Here is a 26,595-nt window from a genome sequence, read left to right on the forward strand (position 1 = left end):
GCATTGCAGCACCCCCGTGCCGGCAGCCCCCGCCGCCTCCGCCGGTCCCAGCGCACCGGCGAGAGGGGCTGCTTCGTTACACTGAAGGGGAAGGCGCGCAGGGTTTGTGCCTGCCGTGCTCCACCCTGTGGCCGTCAGCAGCGGGCTCCTTTCCGCTGCCGGCGCCGCTCGGCCCTCCGCGCCCGGAGGGCTGAGACCGGGCGCGACCTCATCACAGGTGTGGGTCGGGATAGCGGCTCGGGGGAGCCGAGCCTGGCGCCGAGCGGCAGCTGCGCTGCGGGCCGGGGGAGAGCGTCCTTCAGTGCTTTCCTGTCCTATGCTGCACCCACGGCTGCTGCCTGGAGCCCTCCACGGAGGCAGAGGCCGGTCTGGGCGATCTCACTGTCGAGCAAGGTGTCATAGCTCAGAGGGCTGCGGCAAAGCTGGGAATACAGGTAAATTCAGACCAGAACAAGAGTCGGCTGTGTTTAGGCACCGAGTTACACGAAACACAAAACCGCACGTAGCTATAGCACTAAGTGATGTATGTCTCAGCTTGGCCAGATAGAGCCTTTCACAGTAAAGCTGTGAAGAGCATGGGCTGATCCAGAAGCTCCTGTCATTAACAGAAGGGGTAAAGCTTGAACTGCCAACCAGCCACGGAATAAATTGTTTCTTATAAATTAAATCTCTTAAAATCTATAGGGCACTTCCTATGACACACAGCCAGGTTCTGGCCGTATCCCACCACGCAGAAAGGAAAGTGTTGTCTGGTGTCTTTATGTGCTGTCCTGGGGGAAAAAAATCACCCTGTTCTACCTGTAAGGGGGTTTTCTCTATGTTTGCAAATAAAAAGGGAATTTGTCTCATTTCCTGCAGCTTGGTTGCTAGGAGCAATTAGTACTGAAAAGGAGGGCATGAAGGATGTTTTTTTTTTTTCCCCTCTCCTTTTTTCTCTTTTTATTGGATGTTTATTATAAGGCAGTTCAGAGTATCTCTGCTTGTAAAGAACTTTCAAGTTATTTTTAAAAAAAGCAAAAATCTGGACTTTGGGAAAGCTGGCTGCCTCTTTTCTTCCCTCTGGGATGCTAAGGGTATGTTGGGTTAAGGAAGGACACGGTCCAGCAGAGTGCTGTTGTCTTCTCATCAGCATTTCTGAAGACCAAGAACGTAACTGGGCAGGTAGTGCAAGCAGTCACTTGGGTTACCTGAGAGTATGTATTTAGATAAAAAATAAGGCTGGATCTGATCCTCAAACTTAATTGAAAAAAAACCAAACCTCTGTCTGTATGATTTTATTGTGCTTACATGCTAGGGTTGTAAAACTAGACATTTTCATCAGCTAGACAAGGCCAAAGTTAAGCCCTGATGAAGGCGAGGTGTTGTCTATAGCATTTCTCTCTGTCCCTGAGGGCGCAGCCCCCCAAAGGCTGATACTGGGAAAAGGCTGCGCTAGAGGATGATAAAATCCTGCCACCTCACTTCAGGTAGCTTTCAATAATTCTTACTTTTTTGGGGGGGCCCATAGGAAGCAAGTTTCTGTCGGCTTTTATAAAAAATGTCTGATTCGTTTCACGATCTGCATGCCCTTGTCTGTGTAGATAAGCCGCGGCTCGCAGGGAGGGCTGCTTACAGCGGGCACCGCCTGCGCGGGCAGGCAAAGAGCTTTGCAAGCAAAAATGAAGAAGGTAGGCAGAGGTCACATGTGGTGGCTTGTTGGATGCTCACGAACACTAGATAATCTGCATGGCCTGCTTGGAAACGATAATATAACTATTAATAGAAGCAAAATAAATATTAATATAAGTAAAATTCAGGACCAGTGTGTTTCTTAAAGGGAACTTTGATTAGAGATGAAAAGAGGCTGCAGCCTCTGGTGGCAATAAAGCCGAAAGGTTGTTTCGACTGGCTTGAGATGTTTCAGACCATTTACTGGAAATGTGTCAAATAATCATTTTGATAATACAACATTGCTTTGAACTGACCACTTCATTTTAAATGATGTGATTTTCTAGGTGAATATTGTGGAGTAGGAATTTTCACTCCCTACTAAACAAAACCCAACAAGAGAATACATTGGATGTAAAATTGTATTCTGAAAAGTAAATCCATTAAAAACATCTCTTGAGATTTCACATTTATTTCTAGGTGATTCCTACCCATTTTTCAGAGGAGAAGCAAGTTTCACCAGCAGCTGTGCAATTTCAGCCAAGTTCCCAGATGATCAAATAAAAAAATGTGCTGCTGCACAGCACTTGTCCTGCAAGTGAGATCCAAGTCCTTTTGCTGCGTTAAATAGTAAGTGAAGAGGAAAGCAAGGCAATGAGAGATTTAGGCAAGGCAGAAAGATAGCAAAGGAGCATTTTGCTTTTTGCAGAGGTGGAAAACTGGGCTGCCTGTGTAGGACCTGGGGCCAAGCATCCTCGGTTGCTCTCATTTTGGGGTCCAGCCTGCATCCCCGGCTATTCTCATCCCCGATCACATCCCACTGCGATACAGCCTGTAGGACTTATTTTCCTAAACTCTATTTTTGTCACTGACTTGGGAACTTAATGGCACAGAAATCTATTTAGGTGTGCTCCTTAAGAGCCTGCAGCTTGTTGATTTTCAGCTGGATGGAAATATCAAGGTGCTGAAGTTCCTTTGAGGAGCAGGTCTTGGACTTTGAAGGCAGAAGAAAGGTATTAGCAGTGTTAAATGCATTGATCTCGATGACAGCTCTTTGGGGATGTTTCAGGAAGGGTAAATTCTAGTTTAAAAAATTGCAATAGGAACAGTCAAGAGGGAGATGTCATTTGTTCACAAAAAACAGCTTGTGCTTCTGGCTTGACAGCAGTTTCACCAGCTGAGGCGCAAAGGACGGGCTGCAGCCAGCAGCAGGTTTTTTCTGAAGTTTGGTTAAGTTTCCCTCTATTTTAGCGATGGCCACAAGGTGGCACAGGGCCCCTCCTGGTAGGATGCGAATGTGCTCACCGGAGAAATGGGTTTTTCAGCCTGAATCGGGGCTGAGCGAAGGCTGCTTGAAAACGAAATCCAGGCGTAGGATGCCCATGAGACCTGGGCTTCAAGCCGTTCCTGGGACGTGCGGCCAGGCAGAGGGTAGCCTGCACCCCATCGCGCTTTGGCAGGTACAGAGCAGCCCCGTGACGGGGGGCTGCGGCAACGCTGGGGGGTCAGCGGGAGCTGGGGGAATGTGGTTTTCAGATCAACGTCTTGTTCAAGGGCTCTCTTTTGTGGTGCCCCAGCTTATACGTAGGGACGGGTAAATTATTCATCAGGCTGGGAGATGCCTGTATTCGCTCTTGCAGGCTGGCTGACACGGGCGGCGTGCTCAGCGTCCACGTGCTGGAGCCATGCGGTCGCCCTGCGGCAGCCCTCGCAGCTGGTCATCGCGGGTCGGGGAGCGCAGGGCATGCAGCCGCTCCGGGAGCCGAGAGGAGAGTTTTGTGGGGCAGCAGAAAAGGCAATCCCCAGCGGTGTTGCAGTGGGTTCGAGGGCAGGATCCCGGCCACCCAAGGAGATGACATTTCTGTTGGTGGACGCCCAAGTGACTGCACTGCAGCTCAAAATGCAGCATTAGCCGCTGGGCAATGTGCAGGCAGCTTTGCGGTTGTGCCACTGTGTTGAATATTGAGTATCAACGTTCAGCTAGTATCCAAAAACGCATTTCCTACACAAATATTTTGATAATGTCTGGAAAGGGGCAGGAAAGAGATCCAGCCAATTCCTACTGTGTTTCACCACGCTACAGTTTGTGGTTCCCACTGGTGCGTGTCCTGTAAATACCTTGTCCTGTCGTGGAAGTACAGCCTGTGTTGTGCGGCCCCTTGGCTGGTATTTGTGGGTCATTAAACAGATAGTGGAGACGCTGAACAGGTTTCACCCAGAGAGCGGAAAGCTGTCGGGGTGGTGCACTGGGAGGAGTAGGTGGCTGTACGGGAGCCGGGGCTGTTTGCTGGGAGGTTGAACAGGGTACGGGGGGTTTGGCTGGGGGAAACCCAGGAGGAACCTCTTGCACTGCTGTTTTGAGCTATTTAACACACCACCCCCCAGCAAGTCCTGCCGAGACGATGTGCTGGCAGTACAGCACGGGATCGCAGTTGTGGGCAGTCCCCAAGGGCCATCCCCTCGCCGAGGGACCCCCCACAGCGTTCGGCCCGAAGGGGGTGAGAGGCACCCTTGTAACCCCAGTGATTCCCAACAGCCCCGAACAGCAGCAGCAGCCTTCCATGGCAGTCAAGTCAGCAACGTTGTGGCAAATTATCTTTTCTCTTTTATTAATGATAAGAGAGGTAATAATCCTCCTACTGGACTAATTACAGCCGGTGAAGATATGGTAATGAGAATAACTCCCATTGCCAGTATTTGAAGAGTTACAATTTACATGAAAACAGAGATTTATGTGAATAGCAATTATTATTTTGTACATGGCTCTCTCCTGTGCCATCTATTCTGATCTCGGCAAATCAAAGTGTAATTAATCATAGAGGATTAAATGCTGCAGGGAAAGGACTGGGAAATTATGTAGAAGCAAAGCTCTGGCTGCTTTTGACTTAAAGTGACCTTAGGTTGTCTGTTGCGAAGAACATCTTGCCTGCTCCGCTTCCTACCTGCCAGCTCTTTCTTGCTGCTGTCAGAAATCAATGTAGTTTCCCCAAAGGTTTAGCAGTCTGACTGCTTTCTGGGTGTCTCCCTGGCATTGCACGGCTGAATCCGTGTGGATTTGGAGGTGGCTCCCTAGTTCTTTGGGACATGTGTTGGGAAGGATGGGGTGCTCTCCTGCCTTTCCCTCCTCGCTTGAAAAACACTGGCAGGAGGTCAACCAACCAGATGCAGGTTGTGCCCAGGTATCTGCTGGAAGGCCATCACCCCGGCTGTGCTGGGGTCAGCAATCGTCACGCCTACCAGTGTTTCCCTTGCCAGAGCTGCAGACGGTTTTCTGCCAGTAACGTATATAAACTCCTCTCACCACTCATTTACCTTGGCCTGGATGCCTGGACTCCCTAGTTCCAATTACTGCACCAAAATCCAGCATTTCTTGCCCTCCACCCTTGGGTTTGGCCAAAGATGGAACAAAGATGTGTTTTTGCCGGCAAATCAGCCTAAGTTCCTCCAAAAGCCACTCCTCTGACAGCTTGTGGTTAAACGTTTGATATGTGTGAAGGATCATTTGATATTATCTGTCTTTTTGCTTTTGCAGTCCATGATGATATCTTTTCTTTAGTCCCTGAAATAAAGTCTGTTAGCTAATGAGTTTCCTAATGATTGTGTGAGTAATTCCTGTGTGAACAATTGCTGCTCTTTGCTATAAATGGGCAGGCTTAGAACAGACTTTTCTGTTTCGTTCTTCTTATTCTCATTTCAAATTTTGGGTTTGTATTTTTTGTTTCTTAAAGATCTTTTTTTTTAATTCTTTAAAAATCATCATCTCCTTGCAGGGCTGTTAGCCCCAAGGTATCTTAATGGGACTTGGTGAGTTTGAACAGTGCGATGAGTTGGTGTCATCTCATTATTTTGATATAGATCGTTATAAATATTAGCTATTGCTTTTAGGGAACACTCTTTAATGAGAGTCCTACTAGATTTTTGGTAGGATTTTAGTGAGGTGCTGAGTGCCTGGAATGACCTATTTTTTTAAGCTTCCCATGGGATCCCTTTGGGTTGTCCCATCAAATGTATTTCGCTGGTCCTCTACAGAGAACTTTTGTCTCCAAACTTCTTGCTGCTGTGAATGCAGCAGCTTTGGTCTATTTACCTTTTTCTAGCCAGTAATGAATAGTTACTGAATTAGAGTGGTTTTAACTAAAACTCAAACAGTAGTAGCCATGGATAGTAACGAAGCTTTTACGAACCATCTTAATTAGCAGCCAGTTCCCCCCAAGTTATCAGGAATGGTTTGCAGTGTGCGGACAAATGGCAATAGCTGAAAACATTTACAGGCAGCGGAGATTTAATTAGACACTCGGGACAAGCTTTGCCTGGGGTAGTGCTGTCCTGGGACACAGCAGCAGCGATGCTGCTCCAAGGGTGCCTGTGGGGAGGCGAGGTGCTGGCAAGCTGAAGATGGGGGGAGGCAGGAGCAAGCATCTGCGCCTGCCCTGGAGGTCCCCAGCTGGCACGGCTTGCACCGAGCCATCCTGCTGCCCAGGAGCGTGCGTGCACGTACGCACAGGCACGGAGTTTATCTGATTCCCAGAAATACTCCCCCACTAAAATGAGACCTCCACCGGGTTGCAGGTCCCTCTGCCGCCCCTTTTCTTTGCCCGTTGCTGGTTTGGTGGTTATTCTCTAAATAGCTGCTGATGCTACCTGAAATCTATGTGGCTTCCAGTAATGTCTCTAGTTTGAGACCAGAGGTCTCTGGTTTGTCCGGAAGAGGAATGCGAAAGTAAAACACTCCAGCAAGGAAATATTTTGAGATCTGCTTGGTTATACTGAGGTAGGAGAAACCTCGTGCACCTTAGCTCCGTAGCTGCAGGCTCAGCGCTCACCAGAAGCTGTGAGCAGCCCGCATCGCTCTGCTTCCCTGTCCGTAGCGTTTCAGCTGTCCCTGCAAAATGTTCCTCTTGGTTGTTTTTATTAGTGCAGAGCTGCAGTCTGTACGCCTCTAGGCTTTCAGCATCATGAAAGGACGGGGCGTTGTGGAAAGGGAGAGCACAGCGCCAGCACCCTTATGGAGCAGCAGAGCCGAGAGAGAGCGTCCTCCTCCGGGGAAGGAGTCTGGGGAGGAAAGTGTGACTCAGGGAGCCTGGAAATTAAAACTGATAGATATCAAACTGGTTTTAATTTAGCACTGAGGGCAGTTAGACACCAAAAAGACAAAGAAAAAACAAAATAAATAAATTTTCAGTGCTTGAGATCTTCAGGCAAGTATCATCTGTCTGAAAGAGGACCTGGTTCAGAAACAGGGTGTTCCCCATGCAGAAACCTCAACGGCAATCAGGGAAGGGCTCTGGCTAGTTGGAGTCACTGACCTCTTCCCTTGCCCCGTGGCCCAGGCAGGTGGGTGCGTGGCAGGTGAAGCTGCCCCGGCACAGCTCGAAGGCTACAGCAGAGCCGTGACATGAAAGGGATCCCGAGGATGCACTGCTGTAAAAAATGTATCCTATAAAATTGGTCACTGACGCAGAGATTCACAAATGTTGTTGTCTCAAATGTTAAAAGGGTTAAATTTTACTTTTTCTGTTTTTTCTTGTTTTCCTTCTTATGTGCCTGGTTTTTCTGTGCAGAAGTAGAAAAATCATGGTCCCAAAAAAATTTCTGGTCCACCACCAGCCTTCATAGCAAGAGGTCCCCAAAGAGCCTCCCCGGTCTGTCCTCTCCCAGCAGGACTTCACATAGCAAAACGTTTGCTTGCCGTTAAGCCACAAGCCATGTCTTTGCAGTGACAGCCGTATATGTTTCGGGATGCAGAAAGTGTCGATACTCCCCTCTCAGGGGGCTGGGAGACCCCAGCTTGTGCAGCAAGGCTGGATGCGCACGCAGCCCCCGCGGCAGCAGGGCGGCCAGGGCAGCGTTAGGCGGCGCGGGAAGATTGCTGGCGTTTATTGCATTATTTGCCCTACGAAGGGTCACAAAAGAGGTTGTGAAAGAAGAGGGTAGATAATAGGCTGTGAAAACAAAGAAAAAGCTTAATGGCTTTTTCTTCGCTTCTTTTTTCAAGGTCTATTAAGGCTTCTGGAAGTGTGCTAAAAGCCAAAGAGGGCCCTGCACTCCGTTAAAGACATTTCCAGAAATTATTTTTTCAGAACTGGGAAAGGGCAAATAGAGAGGGAGTCTCTCCCTTTCAGCCGTCTGGTGCTGCTGGGTGCGCACGAAGCTGCCCCGCTCCCACGGCCATGGGTGTCCCCGGTGCCACGGGTGCAGCTCAGTGCTGGCTCCCGGCAGGGCGATGCTTGGAGCTGGGGGGCACTGGCTGTGGATGGGAGCTGCTCAAAAACTCCCAGCTGAGAGTTAGGCAAGGCCATTTAATAGGGTACCAGATTAATTGCTCACCTCTGCGCACTCATGGCTGCAAAAAGCGGGTGAACATGTTGAGCCTGGTGTCAGCTGCCTCTTTGAAGGGTGCACACATGCCCTGGCCACAGCACTAGGCGAAGGGTTAGGGGTAGGTGATGAACACCCAGGGTGTCCTGGGGCACTTCAGCTACACACAAGAGTGTGGACCCCAAGAGTAATTCTGGACCTGCTGTTTAACTTTTTTTGTCCGACTGCAAGTATTTAAAATGTCCTCCAGCACGTCCGCAGTCCACAGCAGTTCACTCTAAACGTCTTATAGTACGGGCAGGTGAACGTGGTCCTGCAATAACTCTCTGATTTTTTTCAGGATGGCTATTTACAGTATATAGGAATTTCATTAAAAGCAGGAAGCTTCTCTTTAAACGTATATAGACTTTTCTTCTGGGGAGCTTCGAAACTCTGCAGCGGTCACTGAGCTGTAAGAAGCAGCTGCGCAAAGGGAATGCTTTCCCCGGCGCGAGTGGTTGAGCAGTGATCTATTATAGCCGCTCCTCAATATTAGCTGTGCGGGGACACTAATGCCGTCGACAGAGTAAGCTCTGTCAGCAGCCCCCGAACAGGAGGGGATGGTGTGCGTGCAGGGAGTGCACGGGCAGGTTCCCAAAGAGCTGGCTGGGTGGGCGCTGAGTTGCAATTTCAGGAGTTCTTCATTCCCGTTCCCAGTGGCTTTATCTTGTCCTCCCACGCCACTTTGCCACGCTTCACTGCGGGCTCCAAGGACCTTGTCCCCAGGCGGCTGGGTTCAGCGGCACCCTGCGTGCTTTGCAGCTGGGCTTGCCTGGGCAGCGAGCAGCATCTGCAGGGCCGGGCTTCCCGGAGCTCAGGGATCACCAGGGTGTGGGAGAGGCATCAGCAGAGAGGTGTCTCTGGAGATGCACCGTCTGCCTGCAGGCACCGCTCTGTTACCATATTTTCTTGAAATTAGGGGGTTAGATTTATAGCCCCTGGGAGTGGCACCCGGGGCTGCTGGGAAAGGGATTCAGTGGAAAAGACTCTGTGAGTTATGGTCTATAAACCTCTGTCAGATGAAGTTCGTTTGAAGTCTTATAACTATAAAATGTCTAGCAGGTAATACCCTTTACCGTACTAGAAATCTGCAATATTGCTGCATGCCTGGCAGGCTAGGAAATGTAGATAAATTGTGGTTCACGCACATGAAAGCTTACAGACCTGCAGTAGTTCAGCTGTCATTTTTCTTGTAGGTAAATGGCACAAGAGCCATGGTGTCAGCAAAGCACTTTACCTCAAGGTACCAAAGACAAGCTTCAGCAAGGGCACAAACCCACCAGACACACCGAAGAGCGTGAGGGCAAGAAGCCCTTCCCATAAGAAAGAATGGTAATTGTGGCTTTTGGGTTTTTTTTTCCAAGAGCTAAAGAGGCTCTCAGCAGCTGTAGGGAAATGCCCGCATTCACTGGGTTATAATGTGGCAAACCCGCAGTTTCTGCTCCCCCCTCCCTGCACTACACGAACCCTTGCCATCTCCTCAGCAGTGCGGCTCAGTGGCCACAGAGCTGGGCTTGTGTCATGGTTTAACCCCAGCCATCAACTCAGCCCCACCCAGCCGCTCGCCTCCTGCCCCCGGCTGGGATGGGGGAGAGAATCAGAAGAGTAAAAATGAGAAAACTCGTGGGCTGAGATAAAGACAGTTTAATAGGTAAAGCAAAAGCCTCGCACGCAAGCAAAGCTAAACTCCTTCCCATCGGCAGGCAGGTGTTCAGCCATCTCCAGGAAAGCAGGGCTCCATCACGCGTAACGGTTACTCGGGAAGACAAACGCCATCACTCTGAACGGCCCCCTTCCTTCTTCTTCCCCCAGCTTTATACGCTGAGCATGACGTCATATGGTATGGGATATCCCTTTGGTCATTGGGGTCAGCTGTCCCAGCCGTGTCCCCTCCCAGCTTCTTGTGCACCCCCAGCCTCCTCGCTGGTGGGGTGGGGTGAGGAGCAGCAAAGGCCTTGACTCTGTGTAAGCACTGCTCAGCAGTAACCAGAACATCCCTGTGTTATCAACACTGTTTTCAGCACAAATCCAAAACACAGCCCCGTACCAGCTACTGTGAAGAAAATTAACTCTATCCCAGCCAAAACCAGCACAGCTTGCTCTCAGGGAAACCAGTTCTTCTCAGCGCTGAAGCTGCCCCACCAGCCCCCGCTTGCACAAGCAGATCAAGACGGCAAAGCTTTATTAATTTGTGTATGTCCCCTAGACAGAAGACATAAACAACGAGATTCGCACGCTGTGAGTACCCATGGGGTTGGAAAGGCTGCGTGGGTACTTGTGGAGAGAAAAGACCTGAACACCTGGCTTGGTTGTCCCTTCTGTAAGGAAACTGTAAGCATCAAAATGAAAAAGCTCTCAGTTAGGAATGCTGCTTGCGGTTCCCCTGAGGTGTGGCCTAATGAGCACCAGCTGATTCAAGAGCCAAAACAGGTGAAGGGAATTGTGAGCAGACGTGTGATCCTTGCCGGAAGGAAGATTTGAGAGAGGCAACGGAGAGAGACAGAGGGGTGAGGCAATGGAGAGAGAGACTGTGGGACTGCCCTGTTATGATAGAGGCTCCAGTATTGCTGCGCATAGATATATGTGAGGGTCTGTGCTGTCTTACACCACAAATGGTGCCCGAACAGGGACAGAAAGAGGAAAGCCTGAAGAAAGAAGGCCTTGAAGAAAGGAAATAGAAATATCCAGTGGTGTACCCCTGTTGCGCTGGACGGAGGACAATTCAGGTGAGCAGCCACAGGGAAGTTATATGAACTTTCTACATTAGTCATGGGGCAGTCGGCATCTCAGTCACAGAAGCTTCAACTTGAAATGTTTCAACGTATTTTGAAGGTAACAAGGTAACAAGGTTTTGAAGGAAAGCGAACTGTGTAATGGAGAACAGGAAAGGTCTCTGTATTAGAAGTGTTAAGTTTGTAGCTCTGTATTAGAAGTGTTAAGTTAAGCTCTGTATTAAGCTCTGTATTAGAAGTGTTAAGAAAGTAGGTTTAGTAAGTTAAGATTTGTATTAGAAGTGTTAAGTTAAGCTCTGTATTAAGCTCTGTATTAGAAGTGTTAAGAAAATAGGTTTAGTAAGTTAAGATTTGTATTAGAAGTGTTAAGTTAAGCTCTGTATTAGAAGTGCTAAGTTTGTATGCTGTTTTGTCATGTAGAATTGATCTTTGTGTTGTAGTGTAATTAATTTCTGTAGACTGTAATGTTATATGATAAAAGAAGGTAGTTAAGATGAATATTTGTTTGACTAAAAGGAGAATGACCATGCCCATATTGGGATTCGTCATTACTCTGGGTTCGCACTCCCACTCCGACCCTGAGTCACTCCGACAGGTACTAATTCAACAAGACAAGACCCCGGGCTGTAAACTCTGGCATTTCAAACTTTGTAACTACAGAGCGCTGGTTGCAAAAGACCTATCCTGAGATAGCAAAAAAGACAGCAAAGCTCTGTCCTGGACGCAGACATGTTGGTGGTGCCACCAGCTGTACCAGGGTTGGGCTCATCCCATGGCGCTGCATTGGGCACGCGTACAACACTGGGCGCTGCTCGCTGGTAGAGGTGCTTGTGCCGTGTTTTGACTAATGCCGGTGATGCCAGTGAGGCTGTTTTCAGACTGGGGATTTTAAAGTCCAAGTTGTTTTGGGCAGGAATTACTTTTACTGTGTATGTGTAGGACCTAAAAATAGCCCTAACCGGGTTTAGAACATCAGGTGCTCCGGTGTTGGTACGGATGACTGCCTCCCTCCCAGGTATGGGCTGAACCCCCCTGCAGAGGGGCTTTTGGCCGCTGGAGCTGTACGTACCCAAATGTCAAGAGGAAACGTCACTCTCATAAGTATCTGCCCACACAGATTGGGCTGATCCAAACTTTGGAGAGGGTACACGCTGTCGCACTTAAAAACTCTAGGCTTCAAATGATGACACAAAGTTAAAAAATTACCTTCAAAGGCCTAGATCAGACACTATTTTCCCCTGCATATAAACTTCTGGTGACCTGCGTTGTTATAGCATCCAACAGGACAATTAGAAAAATAGTGGTATTAATTCCCCACAGAGCTACTGCAAAATAGCCTGCAAGCAAAATGAAGATCGATCGCTGTTGAGAGGAAAAGCAACGCAATGGTCAGAAATCAGGAAAGCAAATCAGGCAGAGATTTCCTGTGACATGAGGTTTTCAATGAAATGAATGTCATTAAGTGGAAGGGAAAAGAGGAACCACAACTTTTTGAATTAGGCACGTAAGCAAGTTGAGCAAATTGTTTCTTCCCTGTTCAAGCAGAGGTCATGTTTTTGGTTGGATTTACTGGCACCAGGTTTTCTGTATGAGGATCTAGGTCTGCCCAGCTCTTAAAATGTCACTCTGGATTTATGCTAGTGTAGGAAGGAACAAAATGCAGCCTGCGTTTGGTGCGAGGTGCATGAATTTGGAAAGTCAAAGGAAAAAGTGTGCTCGGAATAGTCCTGGAGAAGAGGGCTTCTCCTTGAGCTGTGGTTTCTGCTGCTCAAAGGCAGCCCAGAGCCCCCCTACCTGTGCATTAACCTTTAGCAATAGTAAAAGGAAGCAATCTTCCAGGAAACTACAGTTTGGCAATGAAAAAAAAGACGAACGGATGCAGGGGCCGTGGGGCAGCAAGTCGCAGCAGTGCGGGGTGCGAGGGCAGGAGGGCTTGGGGCAGGGTGTGCCCGGAGCCCCCCGCCATCCTCACCCTGGTTTAATTGCTGCCGACGGCTCCTCGGTGCGGGGCATGGGATTGCTCACGCTGAAGGAAAGCCTGTCTGTGTGGCTGATGCCCCTTCGGCGGTGCGCAGAGCCCGTGCCGTACACCCTGCCATGGGGTCACTGCTGAGGGACAGCTCACGGAATATACGCTGGTTTACATGGCTAAGATGGACAGGTATGTGCTCACAGTCACCTAGGATCAACGTCCTTCTTCCTACAGTGACTAAGGATTATGGGCACATTAATACTTACCGTGTTTTAGCACCCCAGAGTTTCAATAAAATAAATTTATAACTTTGCCACCTTGTAGCAAAGTAGAAAATGGCTTTAAAAATTAATGTAATTCGTGGAGAATTATTTCCTGTACCTGCAAGTTTTTAAACCTAAGGGTCTAGGGTGTAAAAAATAAATACCAACACTGACTTTGTTGTATGCCTTCTGGTAATGTCAGCAGAAGAGGTTGATTTTTCCTTGACCTTTTACTTCAGGAAGGAGAGGAGAACTACTAGATGAGAGATTCCATCTGTGTGCGAGACACACTGTACTGTGCTCAAGGCCATGGTGAGTAGAGTGACTGCACATCTTAGTTGAAATGCCAAAAAGATACTGATTCAGTGAAATGAATAAGGCGTTCGAGGGGCTGTGGTCTGGCAGAAAGAAGCAAATGTCCGAAGTCGCATCAGCAACTTGCAGCAGCACGTGTGTCCTCAGAGGTTCCTGCTGCAGCGTGACCCAAGTGTTCACGGGTTGCTCTCTATAAAGTATTGCATTAGAGGGTGACTTTTGAGATTGCATTTTAGACAGTGCCAGTGGCAGATTTGCTCAGAAACCTCAGCTTTCAGGTGGGGATTTCTCAAGCGCTCCTACATGGGCAGCAGTGTTGCCATCAGCCGCAGATGGAGACTCCCAGCAAGTAACCCCAAAATGTTATCTCGCCAATGGTTAGTGCTGATCTGCTAACGCAGGCCCTTTGCTGGGAGAGGTGTCGGTGCTTTAACCCATCTCAGGTCTCTCGAAGCAACTGGACAAGTGCTAGCAGAGTCGGTCACATCACTGTTTCAGCGATGGGCCCTGCTGAATAAGGAAGTCAGGAGATGATACCTGTGATGTTTTCTGGAGTCCTGAGGACTTACCTTCTGCAGGGATGTGCATTACCAAGTCCCTGTTTCATCTGCAGGTGAGCATTGGGTGCCCTTGCTGTCCCCTCAGCTCCTACTGACCTCGCAGGAGGTCTTTAATTCTCAAAAAAACACCAATATGTGATAAATGAGTATCTTAAACCATTGAAAGTATTTTAAACCATTAAAATTAGGGAGAGGTAAAGGAGGGACCTAAATAAGAGGCTGTTGAGACTATTAGAACAACAAAACTTGGGCAAGTCTAGAAGTCACGTGACTAACACTAAGTAAAACCCTGCCCTGAATAGGCAAAAAATAGCATTGAAGTCGTAAGAAGATGTTTTTTTATTTATCTGCAGGCTCGGGGTCTGTATCACTAGCATCTGGAAAACACATTGTGGTCAGATCTTTGCAAAAGGGAGCTGTGGGGAAATCTGCTGCTTTCCTGAGTAGGAAGCTGTAGTGAAAGGCTGTCGCACAGATGAAACACCATGGTCCAAAGCAGACAAAGCCCCAGCCACCAAATGAACTTTGTAGTTAAATGGGATCCAGCACAACTTTATGGGTTCCTTGGTTTTCCTTTCCTCACGTGCTCCCTGACGCCCGCAGCTCGCTGTTCTGCGCAGCCCCATGCTCGCTCGGTGCTGACAAAGGCCGGGGAGAAGAGCGGTCACCACCACTGGATGGTGTCTTTTTGGCCAAATTTCCTGCCTAGGTTTTATTTCTTCTTTTCTAGAAAACATGGAGGTCTTCAAGTGGGAGGCCCATGGAGGGCAGGTGTATGCTAGCAAAGCTGTTGCATTTTCAGGGCTTGGGACAAAAGGCTGGCTGTGGCACGAGGGCAAGGGTTTTTAAGTGTCGCGCTGTGTTGAATTCTCACCGGTGACGAGTAGTTGGATGACACAGAGTAAATGAGTAATTAAGTAAGAGTGAAAATGCCTTGGTGCAAATCGGTGGCTCTTTGTGGGTGCATTGCTTTCAGCTCTGCTCCGTCACACGTTTTAACCGTGAGATGCCGAAAGCCAAGGTATCCAAGCTCAAAATTAAATTCCAGTGGCAGAACCTGGAGCTGAACTTCCCAAATCACATTTTCCTTGCTTTGTGTCCATGCAAGGTGGAAGTATGCCTGTCTCCCAGACCATGTGCTCGTTGGTCACGTTCATATTTTTGCTCTTCTGTTTTATTCTCTGAGCGTAATATGTCAGCACAGCTCCAGAAAAAGAAGATTGACATTTATAGGTATGTTTATATGCTTCCCTGTCCTGAAAAGCAAAGTAAACGTGAACAACTTAATTTTTGAATCTAAAAGGTAGTCCTGCAAAAATTACCAATCAATCCAATCACTGATATATTACATTTTCTATAAATGCACAGATAGATCTATAGCTCACACCACCCAGCAGGTGGCTCAGGATAGCGTCATTTACTTTAAGTCCCATTATTTCAATTGCACAGTTTAATTATACTGAACGCTCGGTAGTATACACAGGAAGGAAAAACCCATTTGTCATCATTAGCTGGTGTGCCCTCCAGCCCTGGCGCTTTGGAGCTGTGTAATGTTATTGATGGACCTGGCGTATCTCTGATCGGAAACAAGTATTTAGCCACTTAAGCCTTGACAAGACGTTGATCTTCACTGGAGCTGGGACAGGTGCTTACAGTGCTTGTGCATTGTAACATTAGCTGTCTGTTCAGGCAGGAGGGATAAACAACATGCCTAAGTCCTTCAGCACAGTCCTGTCATGTCCTTGGTTAGCTGGCCACAGCCTACGCCTCACGTACGGTTTGGAAACCGATGGTGTGCTTGAGGCCAGGCAGGGCTTCACACATTGGGTTTTGTAGTGACACTGGTAGCAGGTCTGGTGCGGGTCACCCGTGGCGTTTGGAGGACCAGGTGGAGATCACCATCCAGCGACTCCTCCATGCCAGTCTACCCCGGTGGCAGGCGCTTCGGTGTCCCTGACCACTGGTGCTTCAGGAACCCTCCACCAAATGCTCTTTGCTGTGTTTCCACCTCCCATTCAGTGCGGGCCGCTGGGGACTTCTGAGCAGCGATGGCCGGTGCCAGCGCATCAGCTCTGCGCGCAGGCAGCGCCCTGCATGGTGCTGCGACACAGCCGCTTTACCAGCCACCGCCGCCATATCGCTAACAAGGCTGTATTATGTTGTATTATGTTTTTTCATGCGGTTTTGCGATTTTTTTGCTTATCTGCTACCTTCCTGTGCATGGCTCACCTCTCCAGCAGAAACATGCATGGTTATCTGGTACACAGTAATGACGAAGAGATTAAAATATAACTCCTTGGCACTAATAACCTCTGCTTAACCTCCCTCTCTAGAGTCAGTTAGCTCATTGACCTTCTGAAAATATTGAATCAAAGGGTGAATGAGTTAATCCTAAAAATTCATTTATTAAACTGAATTTGCTTTCCATTTCAGGAAATGGAGACAGATCAGATGAATCATTTGATCATGAATGTTTTTGAGATCTGTGATAAAATGGCAGCTTTTTGGCACAGATGCATTATCACCTTTCATGAATGATGTAAGATTGAAATTGAATCTAATTTGTCACCTCTCCTTTGCTGATTCATTGCTAGTTCTTAAACGATGGGATAATTTTCTTTCTGAAAAATACATGTTTATGGAAAACGCTTCTCTCCTGTGCCTCTGTGAACCCTCTGACTGCTTTTCTGCCTCGGGCCTCCCGCAGCAAAAGTTTTGCAGTTTAATGATGTATTGGGTCTGTATGGCAGAGTATGACCATTTGTCCTTAAAGGCAGGATCACTTGAGGACACGGGACCCTGAGCGATGACTTTGAAAATGAGAAAATGGCCCTATATCATCAGCTTTTGACTTTCTTTTCTGTGCTGTTTCTATCTGTTCCATTTTGCATGCCTGTGGGTGCACAGTGTGCCGTTAGGTCTCAAGTAAAGTAGTGCTGTGCTGGAGCCACCAACCACCTCAGTACCCGAAAAGGCCGATGGCGTGCTGATGAGCCACTCCTGCACCTTAGCTGGCACAGAGAGCAGGGCCGGATACAGTGGCAAGGGCTGGGTGGGGCTTTCTTGTAGGTCCTGTAGAAAATGCCACCACATGGGGCAATGGAGCCATTTCTGTAGGGGAAGACCTCTCAGCTAAACAGCATGTTCTCATCCGCATTTATAAAAACTAAGATGTAATATAGTTCAGAAGACAAGTGGAAAAATAAGCATGGGGGATGAAGGGCAATGAATCCAGAGGGCAGTGAGTTTTCAGGACACTTTTATTTCAGGAAATCAGTGTATGTACATTTCAACCTAGTCTATGCCAATGATGCTTAGAAGACCAGGAACAAAAAAGTCCCATGGGCAGAGTCCAAGTCCAAAAATATAAGCAAAAGCCTCTAACACTCGCATGTGTTACATTGCAGGAGTGATTGCTCCTCCTAGTCTGAAAGTGTTTCTGTTCAAATGTAGAAATGGGGAGGATAACTACAGGCAAATTACAGACGGGTTGGTGAAAGTAGAGGATAAACTGATTTGTTCTCCTGGGAGCAGGACGAGGTCAGATGAGCACGTGTTGCAATTACCAAACCTAGTGCCACTCTCCTCTGTTGCTTCCCATTAGCAAAAACCAATTTTTTTTTGTGTGTGTGTGTCTTGCAGTTGAGAGAAAGAGAGAAAAAATCTGCTGGAGCTCTTGAAATATCAGGTGTCTCCACCCAAGCGCAGAGTGCTCAGAAACAAAATGGTTCTTACATTTACATAAGAGCAAAAGTTTTTTTTCAGCTCAAGAATTCAATTATATGAGTCCATAGCATCAACATTAATGAGACTGAATAGGCTGGTGTCCAGCCTGAAGAGCACTAATGATCCATTCCAGTATGTGTGCAGGTATACGTAAAATTAATTCAAAACAGACGCTCCTGTATGATGTATTTCTACAGAGTTGTACAAGTGGGGTATTGCTGCAGCTGGCCCTTGAATAAAGCATGGCTGGCTTTATAAACAACACTATCCTTACATCATCTTTGTTTTCCTCCTTCTTGGACATGTGAACATAAATTGTAAATAAATTAAGCTTTGAATTTGGAATTTTAATAAAGGTGAAGACCTTCCACGCTCAAAGGATTGCACAGCAAAGTGACCTTTCAAATTGATAATGTAGGAAAGAGATGCTCATGTTTGAGGGGTGGGAAGGAAAAAAAACCAAACAAGTTTTAGAGTGTTTTTGCCTTGCTGCCATGGAAAAGGTGGTACCTTCAAAGGTCACCCAGGCTGCCTCATGAAGGTTTGCAGCATCCCATGTAGGCGTCCCCCCTGTTCCACACCACAACCAAAACCACATCGTCTAGTCCTGCTTAGCGTACTATACTTTAGCAAAACACACACAGATGTAATCTCTGTTAGTTTAGCATCCTTCAACACTGAGATTTGGTAGAAGACTGGTGAAAAATGCCAGGAAAATATACACGTCCTCAGGAGGACCCGGCATGCACAGCCTTCTTCTGTCTTCTCTGGAGGAACAAAGCCCTGTGTCCAGGGTAGGTACCCTGCTTGCAGGCAGGTGCCACTGGCCTTACTGGCACAGACCTACCTTCTCCCTATTGCTCTTTGGCTGCCACCATCCAAGAGGTCCTCTTCTGCCATGTCCGTATGTCCCCTGGCCACTTCCAGCCTTTGCGCAGGGTGGAGCACATCAGTCCTGACCGTACGGCCAGCCTGTCTCCATCTCTGTCCTCATACCCATGGTCTCCTCTCCCCAGCCACCTCACCCTCCTAGCCTACATCCCTCTTTGGGGCTCTTTCCTAGGCCACCACCTCCAAATTAGCTGCTTCTCACTGGCACCTCCAACCCTCTGCCATGAAACACTCCTCCTTCTCCCTTCTCCATGGGCTGTGTTCAATCTCCTTCTTGCACTGGCAGTCACCACCTTTAATCCTCACCACCGACAGCAGCCTCCTGCATGCTTGTGGTGGCACTTGAGGCTGCGCCAACACTATCACAGGCATCATCTCTGGAGAAGCTCATCTCCTCCTCTGCTTGCCAACGGCTGTACCCTGCAACCCAAAACCACGGATGCTGCCACCCAGCACAGAGCTGTCTGTCCCTTGGGGGCTCTCCCCAGTCCATGAGGGGGTCAGAGCTCCTGGACAGGAGGCAGCGCATGTGCATGTGAGTCCAGCCAGGGATGGATCCCACCACACCTACCTCAGCCAGTCCTTGGGGCTCAGTGCTAGGACAGGTGACCCCCATCTGAGGGGGTCACCAACCATCTGTCTCCATCTGTGGGAGTCACTCAGGGCTTTCTGCCTCACCTAGTGGAGGCTGGGCAGTCTGTCCTGCTGGCAGCAAGGCCAGCGAGAAGTGTATGTCTCTTCACATCTTGATTTTGGACTGTCTCTCAGAGATGGAAGGATGCATACTCAGCCGTCTCATCTCCCACCTCTCCTCCTAAGACCTGCTCATGGATGACAGAGCTTGGATGGATCCTGCTGACAGAGCTTGCTCAATGATGACTTAGGCTATGGACAGGGTTTCTTCAACAGGCTGCCCCAAACTACATTCAGCCCCCCCAGGGCGACCTTTGTGCCCTACAGGCAGCAGGACAGGTGCCCACCACATGGGCCACGCCATCCTACAGGAGCTCCCTGGCCCCCATCACACAGTGAGACAACCACAGTTACGTGTAGGTGGGTGACAGGCATGTGACCTGTGAGTGTGACACCGCTCACCACCGTCCTGCCTCGCAGGGCAGGGCTCATCACTGAGCTCGCACATCACGGTGAGTGTGGGCACCACCAGTGTGGAGACAGCCAAGGCTGAGGGCTTCGCTTTCCCCACAAGCACAGGGAGCAGGAGAAACCGAAGCTCTTGTGCCCACCTTGCTGTGGAGGGGACCTCTTTGGGAGGGATGGACAGTGGGCATAGCTGCCTTGGTAAATACTGCGCTGTCAGTATGCATGGGGGCAACCTGCTCTCTGCAGCCTGGTTTTGCTTGTCTAGCACTGACTGAGGCAGCAGGACGTGTTTGCAGAAGTGTGTATGTGACCTGGGTGTTTCCTATGACCCATCAGCTGCTTTTCAGCAGAATAATTTGCTGTGCTGCAGTCCAGAGTAGTGCCCTGGGAAGGCTTATGTTGGTGTCAGGGGCACACGCGACAGTCTTGAGACAGAAGTGCCCTTACATGAAGACATTTGTGTCCGTTTAAGGGACAGGTAGGATTGGAAAGTGAGCTGTGATGAAGAAGAGGAAGGATGAAATGAGACGCACTGGGATGATAGCACTGCACATGTATGCCATGGGCAAACCTGATCTGAAACACCTTCACAACTGCCTGGCGTGTTTCACATAGGAGCTCTGCCTCAACGTGGCAAAGGCCATGCTCATCCACTACTCTCGTGATGCCATCTGTGTGTGTCCCCCTGGCACCCTGCCCGTGCGGGCCACCCTGGCAGCTCACACAGGCAGCGCGTGGGGCTGTGCTGCCACCTTGCCCAGCCCCAAGCAGCACCCAATGCTGCCACCTTTTCCCACCCTGGTGCCCCACTGTTGCACAACTCCCCCTGCAACGGGGTGTGCAACAGCCGCTCTGCAGGGGTGCAGGGGTTCTACAGGCTCCGACTCCCCGGCTCTGCCTGGGTGACAGCTCACCTGCACAGCTGTGGTGAGGGATCAGCCTCTCCCCACAGTGGGTGTCTGGCCCCATCACAGCGGGGCCGCGGGCGCGATGCCCCCGGCAGCGGGCTCTCAGGAAGGCGCAGTCTGGCTCCCGGGGCTGACAGCTGCCTTTCTGCAGAGCTGACGCTCTTGTGACTCATCTCGATGCTGTCTCACACTCTGCGGACACAAACACACTTATCAACAAGTCCCCCCCGGAAGGGAAAGCACCATGCTTTGATGGTTGCCACTGCATCGTTTCCATCATGCCACACCAGGGAGGTATTTGCTCCCCTTCCCACTAGCCTGTGGCTTTTCTCCACTTAGCATTTCAGCGTTCAAAACTTTGTCTACCCATTTCGAAGATGGGTGTCCCTGCCCTTCTGCTTCCCCTCAGTCAGTGCATCCACTCTGCAGCTTCAAGGGGCTGCAGCAAGCACACTCAGTGCAGCATTTCTATTTGAAACTGCTCTTCTTCCAGGCATTATAACCAGATTTTTGGGCAGCAGCACATAAAGTTGGAGCTGGCATTTTCCATAGGAAAGCTTTGCCTGTTCCTTTTATTTTCCCTGCCCAAAGTAATTTTGTTCTGCTGCTCACCTTTCTTTTTACAGCCAGGTCTGCATATGAGCTGGCACTCATGGGGTGCTCTTCCCTTTAACACTGCCGACTTACTCAAACATCACCCCTATCTTCAGGAAAGGCAGGAAGGAGCATCCAGAGAACTACAGGACAGTCAGTCTCACGTTGATCCCTGGGAAGGAGATGGATGAAATCTTCTTGGAAACCATTTAAAAGCATACTAAGGACAAGAAGGTGGTTGGATTTACAAAATCATGCCTGACCAATTTGATAGCTGCCTCTGAAGAGATGACTTTGCTTGGTGGATGAAGTGAGAAGTGGATGTTGTTTATCTCAACTTTAGTGTCGAAAGCCTTACTGTCTCCCGTAATACCCTCATAGACAGACTGATGAAGTATGGGCTAGATAAATGGACAGTGAGGTGGGCTGAAAACTGGCTGAACTGCCAAGCTCCAAGGGCTGTGAATAGCGGCATGAAGTCCAGCTGGAGGCCAGTCCCTAGTGGAGTCCCTTGGAGGTCAAGACTGGGGCAAATAATGAAGATGCCAAACAATATCGGCCTGGCGCTAGGACAGAGTACACCCTCAGCAAGTTTGCAGCTCATACAAAACCAACGGGAGTGGCTGATACACCAGGGGGTTGTGCCACCGTTCAGGGGCACCTTGACAGGCTGGAGAAATGGGGTGACAGGAACCTCATGGGGTTCAAGAAGGGGAAGTGACAAGTCCTGCACCTGGGGAGGAACAATCCCAGGCACCAGTAGAGGCTGGGGCTGACCAGCTGGAAAGCAGAGAAGGACCTGAGATCCTGGTGGAAACCAAGCTGACCATGAGCCAGCAATGCGCTCTTGCAGCAAAGGCAGGCAACAGCATCCTGGGCTGCATTAGGATGAGCATTGCCAGCAGGTCAAGGGAGGTGATCCTTTCCACCTACCTAGCACTGGTGAGACACATCTGGAGTGCTGTGTCCAGTGCTGGGCTCCCTAATACAAGACAGACATGGACTTACTGGAGCAGGTCCAGGGAAGGGCCACAAAGATGATTAAGGGACTGTATCATCTCTTATAAGAGGAGAGGCTGAGAGGGCTGGGACTGTTCAGCCTGGAGAAGAGAAGGCTTGCAAGGACCTTATCCATGTGCATAAACACCCAATGGGACAGAGTAAAGAAGACGGAGCTCTTCTCAGTGGTGACAGTGAGAGGACAAGAGGCAACGGGCACAAAATGAAATACAGGAAAGTCCATTTAGACAGAAGAAAAAATGTTATTCTCAGGGTGATCAAACGCTGGAACAGGTTGCCCAGAGAATTTGTGGAAATAGCCTTGGAGATATTCAAAACCATGGCCCTGGGCAACCTGTGAGCAAGGGGTTGGCATAAACCTCCGGAGGTCCCTTCCAACCTCAGCCACTCTGTGAACAAGGCCATCATCCTGGGCTTCCAGTCAAAAAATAACTCAAGCATCAGCCTCTGTTTGGGAAATGCAGCTGCAGCTACCACAGGCAAACAGCTCCCACAGCCTTTCCTTTGTGGCTCTCTTCACACATGTCTTTCCTGGCCTTAAACACATGCAGTGACCCTCCACTCCCTCTTTCACGCTGCAACCCAAAGAGCCACTGCAGTTTCATATCAGTGTGCTTCCCTGCCCTCTTCTGCTACAGCACCTCACAAATGCCAGATGGTATCTGAGGGTCTTATCAGCATGTGATTCAGAGACATTTTACATGGCTGCTACCTTATGCACTGGTGGTTTGTCCTCCGTGACAGACAAACCTGGGGGTTTTGGATGCCTGGTTGCCGCATGAGGGCTGTGATCAGCACGTACATCTCTGCGGTTATAGGGTGGCTGCAAGGTGAGTAAGCCTTGTGGTGGAGCAGCGTGAGTGGGTCTCCATCCTTTTCTCAAAGCTATAGGTTGCTGCCTAGACCCTCTGATACTGCAGCCATCTCAGCTACCCCACCTTAAGCATTTCCAGCAGCCACAGGATATGCTAGGTTATCAAACTGCATCTCTTTAAAGACATTTTGTGCTCAGCCATAGCCTGCTGAGTGCCATGTGGCCTGCTTTAAAACCCTCTGCTCATTTCCTCCCTCCTCCCCCCAGTCTCTGGGCTGCCTCGTGGCCTGGAGCACTTGCGAGCCCTGAGCTGCACCAAAGCCCCACGGCAGGCAGGTCAGTGATGCTGGGGACTGCATTTGGGCCACATCTCCAGCTCCAAAGGCAGTGTTGGCCAGAGCCCTTTCACGCTGCAGAGCACACCGGCGTGGTTTGCCTGCCTTGTACTTCAGCATGGAGGCTGCTGCTGGCGTTGCAGACCAGGGCCAAAGAAAAGCAACCTGGCCATCAGCCATGCCAGCAAGGACATCTGCCTTGTGCAGTCAGTGAGCATAATGATGTGGCAGCTTCAGCCCTTGATGTAAGGTGTTTCCCTGCTCCTACTTACTGTAGTTCAGAGAGGTCTTCCTCGGGTGACAGCTGTCAGCTTCCTCCCAGGGTGCAGGCAGCGAGCAGCAAGCCTCTGTTGGGAAACCCAGACCTGAGCACACAAGAATTGGGAGAGAGCTCTACATTAGTGTCTGCTAGTGCCCAAGACATATTCCCCAGGAATTGAGTTATTTGTGTGTTTATCAGTTACTTCAGAACTGAAGTCTGATTTTGCAGGCAGTGCCCTCACCAACTGACCACAAGGTCTGCATTGCTTGCAGAGGCAAATAACTGCTTAACCAGGCATGTTCAGTCATGGTGTCTCTTCCTACATCTCTGAAAGCTGTAGGGTTTCACCAGCTCCCTCACCACTTCACACTCTTGTTAGAGTGGTAAATAACGTATTTTAAATTAAAAGGTTAAATTCTTTCCAAAGTGCATTTAGATGCAAGAAGAAATTCAGTGACATATACACAGAATCACCAGTTCAGAGAATTGTTCCGTGTGCACGTCCCATAGAACCACTTTGCACAGTATGGGATCTGATGAAAGCTGATTTTTATTGGCCTATGAACTCACAGTCTTCCCACAACCGATATACTCTTGCAAAACATCTAATAGCCAGTGTGACAGAGGCTCAGTACCTACTACTTACATCTCATGGATTTCTCAGTGTGGCAGAATGCCTGCCTTGAGCAGGAACCATCTAATGCAGCCCGTAATGGCAAGTTCCTTGTTTTGCACCGGTGTTTCCTCTTTCAGGTGTGTCTTTCTGCTTTACACCTGCAGACTCGTACTCTCTCCTGGAACGAATGGGCTTAAAATCAGATTAATCCTTCCACCCTCCATTCCCCTCCCAAGGAATTGGAGAGCAGCATGCCTTACTCACTCCTTTATGGTTTCAAGCATGCCTTTGGGATGCAGGAATTCAGGTTCAGCTCTGTTTTCCTCAACTTGGAGCAGGAGCTCCAGGTTCACAAGGCAGCCCAAAGGCTCAGAAACTACTGCCCAGTTAGAGCCAGAGCATGAGGATGTCTACCAAGTGACATCTGCTATGCCCTTGCAGCCCTTCACCCCCCTAGCCTGTCTCCCAAGCCAGCAGAACTTGTAGAAGAGCTTTTGCTCGTGGGTTGTGCTGGGCTTTATTTTTGGTTGCTGCAATCCCTGTCTAGCTCAAAACCAAGCTAAGGGTAATTTTACCTCATTTGCACAGCTTGGCTTAAGGAATTAGTGTTCACATTGTCACAGGATGCCCCCGCTATCTATGGGGGCTCTTCTAAGTGCTCCATTCAAGATCCCCCCATTTAATAAAGGCTGTCTGCCATGTCCTTTTGGAAGTGTACCTTGAGATATTTACTCAAAAACTGAGTAAACATAGACAAAGTTTGAGAAAGGATGCATCCCAGTTACAGGGTGACTGAAAAGCCAGCTTTGTAGACTCAAATTCACATTCATAACAAAGTAAATACTTACTTAAATATCCTTTTTTATAGGAGCCATGAATCTATTAAGAGGTAGGAGGGAAGTCTTACCATGTCTTTTCCCATTTCAGGTCTCAGAACATTATACAACATCTACATATCAGGACAATGAACGTGTCCAACAACTGCAGTGTCACAAATCTAGAACTGTATCACCATGTTCGTCTCATTGAATTTGCTCTGTATACCCTCATTTTCTTTTTCGGGGCACTATTTAATGCCTTTGCCCTCTGGGTGTTCTTCTGCAAGATAAAGAAGTGGTCAGAAACCAGGGTGTATGTAATCAATTTAGTCTTTGTAGACTGCTTCGTCATCTGCACCTTGCCTTGCACTATGCCTTACATTGCCATAAAGCAGCTCTTGAAAGCCAGGACCTTCAGGTCTCCATCAAAGGCTGCCCTTCTCTGTGGGCTTCTGTGGGTCTCCGTGATAATCGGTGTCACCTTACAGCTTTGGCAGAGACACGCCGCACTCTGCTTTCAGAAGGATACCAGCATGTCCACTACTCTGAGCCTGCTTTCCATTTTCTTCACTTTTACTCTTCAATTAGCAATCTTGACTTTTTGCTCCACAGAAGTAATCAGGAACCTTAAGAGACGTCTGAACACAAATTCACCAGAGAAGAAATTAATCCAGAAAGCTGTTTACATTATTTATGCAAATCTGATTGTATTTCTAGTATGTTTTCTGCCAGCCTACCTTGGGGTACTTGCCAGGTTCATAATGGAAAGTGTCGGAGCTACCTGTTTCCTGATCCAGGTTATGAAGAACTTCTCCTCCGTGACGAGGTGTACTGCCACGTCCAACTGCTGCCTGGATAGTGTCTGCTATTACTTTGTGACCAAGGGGTTCCATGAAGCCCTTCTACTGCCCAAACCCAGCACTGAAAAAGCAGATCAAATCCACCCTGTGCAGACACACACTTGCTAAAGGAAGGTGGGGAGCAGTGGGGATGAAAAACACCAAACCCAAAAAACCCCACAACAACCCTGTAACATTAAGAGAAGATATGGCTTCAGCGTTATAGGTATAACTATTGCTCTTTCTCTCTAGGGAGATCTTTGTTAGGTTTAGCATTACTAAGTTAATTGTAATTTATACTCGATGTTTCTATTAAACATATAAGTTATTTCACAGAGATGTGTAAAAGTGTGTATGTAATCGCTGGTCGTTAACATGTCTCCATTCCACCCTCCAGCACCTACTTGTTACTCGTACAGGAAGACAGGTGACCCATGTATGTCTCCCTGTTTTAGTTCATTTTGCAGCTAAAAGAAATTGATCCTTATTGCCAACACGTACAAAAGAATATATCATGTTTCACCTCATTGTGTATTTCCGATTGTTTCCATTATTAAAATAATCCAGTTTATTTTCATCATATTCCTTTGGCGGGCTGAAGGGGGGCGTGTCAGGCGGTACCAGCATATTACATGGCCCTACAAAACAGCCTGGACTCCACTGACTGCCCTTCCCCTTCAAGTCAATGGGTCAGATAGATGTGAAGGAACACTTTTAGGATGAAAGCAAGACTTGTCCAGTGCCATAAAGGCACAAAGTCCAGGAGATTTCAGAAGTGAGTCCTCCTGCCAGCTCCCCTCCTGCTGCACTGCTGAGCTCTGGCAC

The 26,595-nt window shown here is 48.7% G+C and overlaps 1 protein-coding gene across 1 annotated transcript; it reads left to right on the forward strand.

The window, feature by feature from the left end:
- Positions 1-119: 119 nt before the first annotated feature.
- LOC142085784 (G-protein coupled receptor 35-like) lies at positions 120-26,172 on the forward strand. Its single transcript, XM_075158099.1, has 2 exons — positions 120-3,107; positions 25,041-26,172. Exon 2 carries the CDS (start codon positions 25,078-25,080, stop codon positions 25,897-25,899), a length of 822 nt encoding a protein of 273 aa, XP_075014200.1. The 5' UTR covers positions 120-3,107; positions 25,041-25,077; the 3' UTR covers positions 25,900-26,172.
- The last annotated feature ends 423 nt before the right edge of the window (positions 26,173-26,595 follow it).

The sequence above is a fragment of the Calonectris borealis genome, chromosome 9 (assembly GCF_964195595.1).
Source record: "Calonectris borealis chromosome 9, bCalBor7.hap1.2, whole genome shotgun sequence".
Classification (NCBI taxonomy): Eukaryota; Metazoa; Chordata; class Aves; order Procellariiformes; family Procellariidae; genus Calonectris; species Calonectris borealis.